Source organism: Ailuropoda melanoleuca, chromosome 2 (genome assembly GCF_002007445.2).
Source record: "Ailuropoda melanoleuca isolate Jingjing chromosome 2, ASM200744v2, whole genome shotgun sequence".
In the NCBI taxonomy this organism is placed as follows: domain Eukaryota; kingdom Metazoa; phylum Chordata; class Mammalia; order Carnivora; family Ursidae; genus Ailuropoda; species Ailuropoda melanoleuca.
In genome coordinates, this window is record NC_048219.1 from 165,432,165 (window position 1) to 165,442,497 (window position 10,333).

Below are 10,333 nucleotides of genomic sequence, written 5' to 3' on the forward strand. Positions count from 1 at the left end.
TTATCTGACACTGTTACTGAACGTGTATTTTTGTATCTAAGAGCTCTCCTACCAGGTCTCTGGAAGGTTACTCCTTTATGTGAGAGAAGCAGGGGCAGAAGAGAGGTAGGGACGGCACCTAAAAAGGAGCAGGGCAAAGCTGGAGGCATTCCTCAGAGGAAGAGAGGGAGCAAGCAATGCAGAAAGTAGAACAGGAAAGAAGCAGCTGTTTAGCAGAGGAAAGAGTTTCAGTGTACTTAGTGGTTAAGACGCAGGCCCTGGAGTCAGAAGGATGTGGCTTAGAATCCTGGCTCTCCCTTTGGTGATTTATATCACTTCTCTGATCATTTGGTTTCCTTATTTAAAAAATGAGGGGAAAGGTGTGTGGAAAGGATAATTCTAATTACTTTACAGTGTCATTGTAAGGATTGATAAGATAATGCATGAAAAGTTGTCACACATAGTAAGTGGTCAATACACACTGATGATGAGGATGATGATGGTGATGATAATGAAGATGACTGAGTCAAAAGTCCACAAGACCACTTTCAGGTGTAATGATTCACTACATGGACTCACAGAACTCAGAAAAGCTGGTATACTCATGGTTATGGTTTATCACAGTGAAAAGATACAGGTTAACATCAGCAAAGGAAACATGAACATAGGGCAGGGTCGAGGACACCAGGCATAAGCTTCCAGTTGTCCTCTCCCAGTGGAGTCACATAGGCAAGACCTAATTCTCCCGGCAATGATGTATGAGAAGATATACAAGGTATTGCCAACCAGAGAAGCTTACCTGAGCCTTGGTGTCCAGAGTTTTTATTAGAGATCAGTCAAGTAGGCATAAGTTGCCTGCATCTGACCTTAGTTACTCAGTGTCCAGACCTTCCAGAGGTCAAATGATATCACACGGCTCAAGGCCCCAGATAAACAAAGACCTCTTATCAGGTGGCATTTCAAGGACCTTGGAGTCACCTCCCAGGAGCTTGTCTGGGGCTAAAACTTTTTTTGGAATGTGCAGGGTTTGGACAACCCAGCCCTGCTGACTTAATCCTTTACTGTGCAATGATGATGTTAAAATATCTTGCATTGATGGCAACCACCCACTGTCACTAGACTTTGAGGCCAATGAGATTGGGCCAGATACATCTCAGAAGCCGACGGTTAATGAAAAGCAGAATTGGTCTTGACAGTCATAGTGAATGTTGCCTTAATTATTGAGAACCAACAAGGAGAAATAGAATGGAGAAGGAAGGGGATGATGGCACTAAGCAAAGAAGATAAAGGGAAGATCACCCAAAGCCAACGAAGAGCAGGTTAAGTCCCAGAGATGGGGCCTGTGAGACCAAAAAAAAAAAAAAAAAAAAAAAAAAATTAGGTCCTCACTCCAAGAGCTAGGGAGTTGGTGAGACTCAAGAAGGCCCTCAATGACTATTGGTCTGTGTTCCAAAGCAGAGGGGCATCCTGGGGGCCTAGGTCTGGTGAAAGGAATTGGAAGCAGGTTTTGGAAAAGACTAAAACTTCGTTTCCATTAGCAGAGGAGCTGACCTGGACCCACCTCAGACTAGACTGAGGTGCTTTGTCCGTGTCCTGCCCAGCCCAGGTGCAACAGGCTGATTCTAAATAAGATAGCCAAGCAACTCCCAGAGCCCCAGTTAAGCAGAGAATACGAAAAGGCCCTTTGAGAAAGGCAAACCTAGCCCCCCATTTACATTTCAATACAGACTAAGAGCAAACAGAACAGAATTTGTAATGATAACAGGTTAGAAGTTGAGTTTTTTGGTTTGTTTTTTTCTGTCTTCTTTTTGTATTTCTGTGAAAGAAATATTAGGAGAAAAGCTTTTTGGAATTTTCATAACTTTCCATTACTTATGGGAAGTTTGTTTTTGTTTTTAACATTTTTGTAACTAAAAGTCAACTCTTCAAAAAAAACAGGACAACAGCAGAGGTGAGGAATATCTGCTTTCTGCCAGACCTGAGGCAGGGGGAATTCCCAGCAGAGGACACAGGAATTGAGGTGCACAGGAAGGATAAACAAGTCAAATTCTTGGGGCTTGTAGCCCAGGATAGTAGAATGAGCCTGGGGGCTAATTAGCAAAGGGCACTGTTCCACACAAATCATTTGGCTAAAGGTGTAGATGGGACTGTTCTCAGATCACTGCAGAGAAGACCAAGTCTGTAGGCTCCAGTGCAAACAACTCTCAGCCTAATCACTCTCCCCTTCCCACTATCCTCCCCCAAACATTTTCCTAAGATAGATCATGATCAGAGGTGCCTGGGTGGCTCAGTCGTTAAGCATCTGCCTTTGGCTCAGGTCCTGATCTCAGGGTCCTGGGATCGAGCCCCACTTTGGACTCCCTGTTCAGTGGGAAGTCTGCTTCTCCTTCTCCCTCTGGCTCTCCGCCCTACCCACCCCTGCTTGTGCACACTCTCTCTACCCCAAATGAGATATATCATTCTCTTTGGAATTCACATCTGGGAAGCGAAGAAGACAGGTAACTAATCAAACTGCCCTCTTAAGCAACGTTTAAGTGTAGCAGAGATCACAACACAGAATCACTGTCTTTTCAGAGTTGTCATGAGAGGAATGGTACCTTCCCATTCCTCAGGAAAACTCTGCCTCCTCCTATCAGAAAATTTTTCAAAGCCTACAAATTCGAGATAGTTTTTCTGGTGAGATAGTGCAATGGCATTATGATATTATTTTATTTGCTTTCTTTCTTAGATCCCAAGAGATGACCCGAAGACATTTAGACCTTGGTCTATCCCTATAGCATAACATTGCTGTCATTTCCTAAAAGGTAAGATTATTAAGCTGAAAGATAATTACTCAGAAAGAGAAAACCTCAGCCAGTCCAGTAGCTTTCAAACTGTGTCCAAGGAAATTTAGGATTGCACAAATGTATAAATTTAGTTTCTTTTTTTTTTTAAGATTCTTTATTCAGGGGCGCCTGGGTGGCACAGTGGTTAAGCGTCTGCCTTCGGCTCAGGGAGTGATCCCGGTGTTATGGGATCGAGCCCCACATCAGGCTTCTGCTATGAGCCTGCTTCTTCCTCTCCCACTCCCCCTGCTTGTGTTCCCTCTCTCACCGGCTGTCTCTATCTCTGTCAAATAAATAAATAAAATCTTTAAAAAAAAAAAGATTCTTTATTCATTTGAGACAGAGAGTGAGCAAGAGAGAGAGAGAGAAAGAGAAGGAGCAAGGGGAGGGGCAGAGGGAGGGGGAGAAGCAGGCTCCCAGATGAGCAGGGCACCCTGCCCCCCAGAACCCTGGGATCATGACCTGAGCCGAAGGCAGACCTTTAACTGACTGAGCCACCCAGGAGCCTTCCAGTTTCATTTTTAAATCTTATCCAACATTTTAATTTTTTAACACTAAACATGCATGGCTTTGGATGCTGACTAGGAAAGTCAGGGTATTTTACCCAAGAAAAACATAGCAATTTTTCTTTTCGTTTTCTTCTCTTTTCATTTTTTTTTTAAAGATTTTATTTTTAGGTAATCTCTACACCCAACATGGGGCTCAAACTCACAACTCTGAGATCAAGAGTCACATGCTCCTTCGACTAAGCCAGACAGGTGTCCTAGTTTTTCTTTTCATCTTAAAATAAAATTTAAAATGAGAAAGTTGTAGATTAAGATATTTTATTTTATTTTTTTAAAGATTTTGTATATTTATTTGACACAGACAGAGAGAGAGCATAAGCTGGGGAAACAGCAGGCAGAGGGAGAAGGAGAAGCAGGTTCCCTACTGAGCAAGGAGCCCAATGCAGGGCTCAATCCCAGAACCCTGAGATCATGACCTAAGCCAAAGGCAGCCTCTCAACCGACTGAGCCACCCAGGTGCCCCAGATTACGATATTTTAAAGATCCTGTTCCCTGATTCTTTTGCGAATCACATATATCTTGAGTGCAAAGCATGAAATTAAAATCTATTGCTTTCCACATTTATAATTAATTAGTGCTATATAAAAGAGGTACCTAGTTGTATTCTTTGAGTTCAACTGCTACGATTTTGTAGTGCAGCTTAACACAAAACACAGAGCAGTGAAGGCTTTGGAACATAGTCACCAAACCTGCCTGGGAAATAGGCTGACAAAAAGAAACACGCTTTCATTGTTGGAACATTAAACTGTTTCTCTGCACACTTATTGGGCAACTTAAAAAAAAAAAAAAAAATGAAAGCAGAGGAGAACTACATCATAGATTCAGAGAAAAAAAAAGTTTTCATCAAACTCCAATTTTCCAATTAAATGTCTAAAACAACCTATGTGTGTTACCAGATTTGTTTAATTCCATTGTGCTTTGTCACATAAGAACTTGGGTTGATAGTTTTGCTAAGTCAGACTAAATAATTGATGAGATTTTTGTTTCTCCTTTCACAATAACAACAAAAATCAAAATAGTCAACATTTTAAATTACATTTTAAATTATTATAAAATAGTAATTAAAAAACATACACCTACATATAGAGGGCAGATTACCTAGCTCTTTAATTATTCTCTCTCTCCCTACCTCTCTCTTTCCAAATATTAAAATTAAATGTGGATACGATGGCAAATTCACTCTAATCTCTGTATAAAACTAGGTTTGTAAAGTGCACAGCATTATGCCTGACACTAGTACTCAACCAAGGAAAGCTACACACACACACACACACACACACTCAGATATGCCAAGTGCCAAACTTTAACAAATTGGAGACCACCAGTGAATGAACTGGGTTGTCAAGATTTTGTACAAACTTCAAAATAAAGACCATTCTCAGAGTGCAAGAGAAATTTAAAAAGCAAAAATCAAAACCAAACCAAAACATCTCCTTTGGTACTTTACCACTTACAGCTACTGATGTGACAGAATTATCTCCATGCTGTGCAATTTTTTAAAAATGCAGATATAAATTGCATTCTGAATCTTTGTCATCCTTTACCTGCAATTTCAGATTTTTGCTTTCTTCAAAGTAGCATAATTGTTCTCATGTATTTGCTTTATAAGCAAGTGTTAAACATTGACTTTATTAAATTTTATACCACACTAAAATCATATATATTTGTGTGTGTTCCCATAACATTTTGAACCTCTGCTAAAAATGTGTGAAAATCTCTGAACTCATCCAGCTTCTCATTTATTTTACAAATGAAGACATGGAGGCCAAGGAAGAATAAGAACTACCTAAATGTACTTATTCATATCCATAAAGCCTTACCAACCCAATTTTTCAACCACTTGTTTTCCTTATAAGAAAAAGTTGGGGGGGGGGCGCCTGGGTGGCACAGCGGTTAAGCGTCTGCCTTTGGCTCAGGGCGTGATCCCAGCGTTGTGGGATCGAGCCCCACATCAGGCTCCTCCGCTGGGAGCCTGCTTCTCCCTCTCCCACTCCCCCTGCTTGTGTTCCCTCTCTCGCTGGCTGTCTCTATCTCTGTCGAATAAATAAATAAAATCTTTAAAAAAAAAAAAAAAGTTGGGGGATTTGCACACTTCTATAATTATTCTCTTTTCTTTTTTTTCCAGGTGTTTCAGTTTTTCAAGAGTGAAAAGACGGTTTGTGAATCCAAACTGATATTCTTATACTGTGTGGAAAAAAGACACGAATTTTAGGAACATTATTCAAGTCTCTGATTAGGTTAAAAATGAATCATTATTTATAAATTATTTACTTAGATTTTCTAGGCTAGAGGCCACCAGACAAACTTTGCAATATCCACAGTAGCCAAATTTAAGTTTGATTTGTTTCTGAAGATATCATGTAAATATTGCTCTAAAAGCAAATTGTTTTTCTGTGTCCATCCAATCTAGCTGGACTAGTAGTGCAAGTTACAAACCTAGAAGGAAAAACACTTCTCAGTAAATAAACATGTGATTACTTTTCCCAAGGATGTGTTCAATTGAGTAGCCAAGGGTGATTACTTTTCTCAAGGATACGTTTGATTCAGTGGCAACAGGTAAGAACACCGCAAGACTTCTGCAAGTTTTTGTTTTGTTCCTACTGTGAATTAGCTATGTGTCTCTGCGTGTATATTTGACAGCAAAGGAGTGGTATTTTACTCACCTAGGTCAGCTGTTCAACTGGGTAACATTCTTTTGGAATTTGGAGATAAAAAGCAATGTAAAAACATTTTCAATGTATTATCATAAAACCCTTTAATTTTTTTTGTCTATAAAAAACATCTGATATAGTATCAGTTTCAGAAATACTTCACCACTCAGTTTCCCATATATTGAAGGGAGTAACACAGAACAAAAGAGTTCTAAATTGTAATCATCCCGACGTTGTAGTTTAACACATATGGGATCCACCAAATTCCATTGATCTGAGTTTTGGAGGCCCTCAGAGGAGGAGAAACCAGAATATGAATTAGGCCGTATTTGACCAGAAAGCCGGGAGGTAAACTGACACTCTGTCAGCCAGAATTTGCATGATAAAGTCACCCAGCCACCATCTGCAGTGACTCCAGAAGTAAGTGAGGGAGGAGGGGCTGATCTCAGAGTGCGGGGTGACGGGTGAGAGGAGGCAAAGATCTGGCTTGCAGTGCAGGAGGCTGTAGGTCACTGGAAGCAGTGAGCACATCTGGTTCAAGGGACTGGGATACGGCCGTGCACAGGCCTGTCCACTGACTTCGGAGGCTTCACTAGGCCACGGGAGTCTAAGGGAAGAAGTGGGACTGGAGCACGAAGAGAAAGGAGATCAGAACAGAAGGTTCATAGGCAGGACAAAAAGTTACACAAGATTTTTGCACAAGTGAGCAGAAGAGCTGGGGAACTTAGTGGGAGTAGCCAGGGTAAAATAAGTTGAAAGTAATTAAAAAAAAAAAGTTTTGGCTCTCAAAAATAAAATCTTTCACTATGTAATCTAATGTGAATATAAGAAATTTGCTTTGGGCGCCTGGGTAGCTCTGCCTTCAGCTCAGGTCATGGTCCCAGAGTCCTTGGATTGAGCCCTGCATTGGGCTCCCTGCTCAGTTGGGAGCCTGCTTCTCCCTCCGCCTGCCACTCCCCCTGCTTGTGCTTTCTCTCTCTCTCTCTCTGTTAAATAAATAAATATTTTTAAAAATTTTTGTTTTATCATCTGTATCATTTTAAACAGTGGTAAATATAATTCATATTTTGTAAAAATCTGGTCTGTTGGGGCTAAGGCATTTATTTTCTATTTGTCGCAGTTGAGAATTATAAAGCAGCAAAAATATAAAAAATTACTTGTGTGAGGTGATGCACTGAAATCTGAATGGCAGGGATATCAATCAAATACTTTTTCAAAAAGGCACATTTCAAACCACATACTTGAAACCAGTTCTTTGGGCTCTATTTAAGCATCATTAAAGGATACTTACTAAATTTTTTGAATTAGTAATACATTCACACAGTTCAAAAATATAAAAAGGTATATACTGCAAGGCCCTACTCTCATATCATCCCCATCCAGGATATTCTCACAAAAGCACAAAATATAACCACCTTTTTTCAAAAAAGATTTATTATTTATTTGAGAGAGTGAGAGAGTGCAGGGGCAAGGGCAGAGGCAGAGGGGGAGAGAGAGAGAAAGCATCCCAAGCAGACTCCATGCTGAGTGCAGAGCCCTGCTGGTGCAGGGCTCCACCCCACAACCCTGAGATCATGACCTGAGCCGAAATCAAGAGTCAGACACTCAACCAACTGAGCCACCCAGGCACCGCAACCATTTTTGTTAGCTACTTTTTTCCCCCTTCAGGAATAGCTGGTCCCAGAATGCCCAGCCACTCTCGTCAAGACTAAAGTTACTCTCAATTAGTGCCACACATGGATGGGACACAGTGACCAAATATCGGGGTGGTGGGGAAGTCTAAGGTTTCAGGACAAGCAGCTGGTTCCTGCCCCTGTTACATCTGCTGGAGCCCCCGCTCCATCTAGACAATTCTATCCCTTTCCCCAAGTCAGCAGCACCCTGGTGCCCGCAACAGTGAGGAATACAACCCTTAACGCTCATCGTGGCTCTGTGGATCCTCCTGTTCTCCCCCGTGGGTGTCGGGCACACAGAAGGCATGTGTACTCTTGCCTTCTGAACCTGGACTCTCTGAGTGGGTTTTCTCGCATGAAAGGAAAAGCAGCCTGCTCCCAGCTCCACTCCCAGAACAGCGAAAATTAGCATTAGCTCTGTCTCATATAACTGGGTAGACATATAGCAGTAAGATATAACTTCTGATTCATAAGATGCAGAAAAGAAGTTTAAAAATTAGACAGAAATAGTTGGAGACAGAAAATAAAGGCATTTTCTCAGTCTCCCTACACAACCTTGAATAAGTTGATACTAAGATATCACTGAGTAAAGACAAGAATGTTCTCTCCTTGGCATAGCCACCGTAGCAGGACAGACATTCCCACACTCCCTTTACTTCATAGTTAGATGATGTCACCAGCTGTCTAACTGGTCTTATTCCAAACCATTCTGTGCATAGCTGCCCAGATAATCTTTCTCAACATCTGTAACCACCTACCCTCACTGGGTAAAAGAATAGCATTCAACAGGAGAGTTTCTTCTTCCAAAAAGGACCGTACTGTAATTGGTGTGGTAGTCACCAGTTATTTGCATCTGCTTGGGGGCTTTTCCTTTGGGAAGTTTCCCATCCTCCACTCCATGTGTTCCAGGAGGGCTGCTGGGAAAGGCACAGGATAAGCTGGGTCAGATCTCTCCCGAGAGTGAGACTCTTGGGTAAGGTACATGAGGTTAAAAGGCCACTGGAACAGATTCCCTGAAGGCCCAGCTGTGGAGAGCAGGTCCACAAGCCCTGCTGCCAGATCCTCGGAGGCACCCCTGTCCCTGTGCATCTCAAGGCCTGCTTCCCAGTTCTGCCCTCCATCTGTCAGCTAGCCGATAGCTCCCCTAGAGCTACCATCACAAATTCCCACAAACTGGATGGCTTAAATATTTATTCTCTCACAGTTCTGGAGGCTAGAAATCCAGAATCAAGGTGTTAGTTGGGCCATGGATTCTAGGGAAGAACTCTTCCTGGCCTCTTCTGGTGGCTTAAATATATCACATCATTTATACTAAATTTCTAAAGTATTTTAAAGTAAGTTACTACACAAAAAACAACACAAATTAAGACCAAACTCTTCAACATATCCACCTAGGCTCTTCTCAGACTAACCGTCACTTCATCTCTGCTGCCCCTCCCCCAACACACAGACGTATGTACACACACACTCCACACTAGACACACCAAGCTGCTCCCTGCTCTTAGAAGTTGGCAGTCATCATCACTTCTCAGGCCTTTCCACATGCTGCCTCTTGCCCCTTCATCTGACTAACCTCTTCTCTTCCTTCAAGTCCCACTTCAGCTATCTCCTCTTCAGAATCCTCTGGGAGCCCCTTCCTTCCCAGCCCTGCAGATTTGGCCACTCCCTCATCCACATTCCAGTGGCATCTAGAGCAGACCTCTCCATCTGTACGTTCACAGTGGTACTGTGCTTGTCACTATCATCTGTGTCCCTCACTGGACAGTGCAGGTCATAAGAACCACAATGTATTGTCTTCCGACATCTATTATAGCACATCAGGCACATAGTAGGTACTTAGTAGAAATGTCTTGAAGAAAACAGAGGTGAAGGTCCTAGAACATTTCATTTTTTACCTCTTCTGACAAGGAAAAGCAGAGAGCTTCCTCACTGTCTTAGCAAATGCTTTGTTCAAAGAAAAAAGTCTGTTGCTTATATATTGTTCTTCCTAGGCAAGTGATTCTCAAAACATCATAAAACACCAAAGTTCTTAATGTTATTTCATAACACTTTTAACCTGGGTTCTAAAAGCTCATGGAATTTGTGCATTTTAAAATGTGACTTACATTCAAATTAATAGAGAATTGCTGCAGAATTTCACATTAGCACTTCCTATGACAATTTGCCTAATGCTGAGAACCTCTGCTGGGGACAATACTTACTGTATAAAGCCCTCTGAGGCCATAGCTACCTACACTTAGTTGGGTTCTGAAAAATGAAGCCAGATTTTAAAAGAAAATTATTTTTGTTCCAGAAAGACCTAGGAAAGCCTCCAAGACAGTTTTAATACTGCCTTTTAAGCATAGAATCGGAAATGCATGATGAGTAAAAGGGTACTTTTCTTATGAGATAAATTGGCATTAGATTTCCGTCATAGTCCATGACCTTCTTCCGGAAGAATAATAATCATTAATGATATTATATTTAGCTTCTTTTGAAAGTAAAACAGCCCAACTTCCTCATAGAGTTTCTGTGAAGAACACTAAAATGCATATGAAAATATTTTGTAATCAATAACATCCTCTCTAAATGTAAGGTCTACAACGACCACTCTATTACTACGAACAGTGGTAGTACGTACCAGTCAGTAAGAGTAGTAG

At 41.4% G+C, this 10,333-nt stretch overlaps 1 protein-coding gene across 4 annotated transcripts in view; it reads left to right on the plus strand.

The window, feature by feature from the left end:
* Positions 1–6,911, plus strand: part of AOX2 (aldehyde oxidase 2) — an 80,887-nt gene extending 73,976 nt beyond the window's left edge. The window contains exons 35-36 of one of the 4 annotated variants that reach the window (XM_002915840.4): positions 2,708–2,783; positions 5,496–6,910. In XM_002915840.4, coding sequence (XP_002915886.1) covers positions 2,708–2,761 — 54 coding nt within the window. In that variant the 3' untranslated portion in view covers positions 2,762–2,783; positions 5,496–6,910. Of the gene's footprint in view, positions 1–2,707; positions 2,784–5,495 lie in introns of those variants that run through there. The other 3 variants (XM_034641120.1, XM_034641111.1, NM_001304852.1) reach the window with 3 other exon arrangements.
* Positions 6,912–10,333: the final 3,422 nt, after the last annotated feature.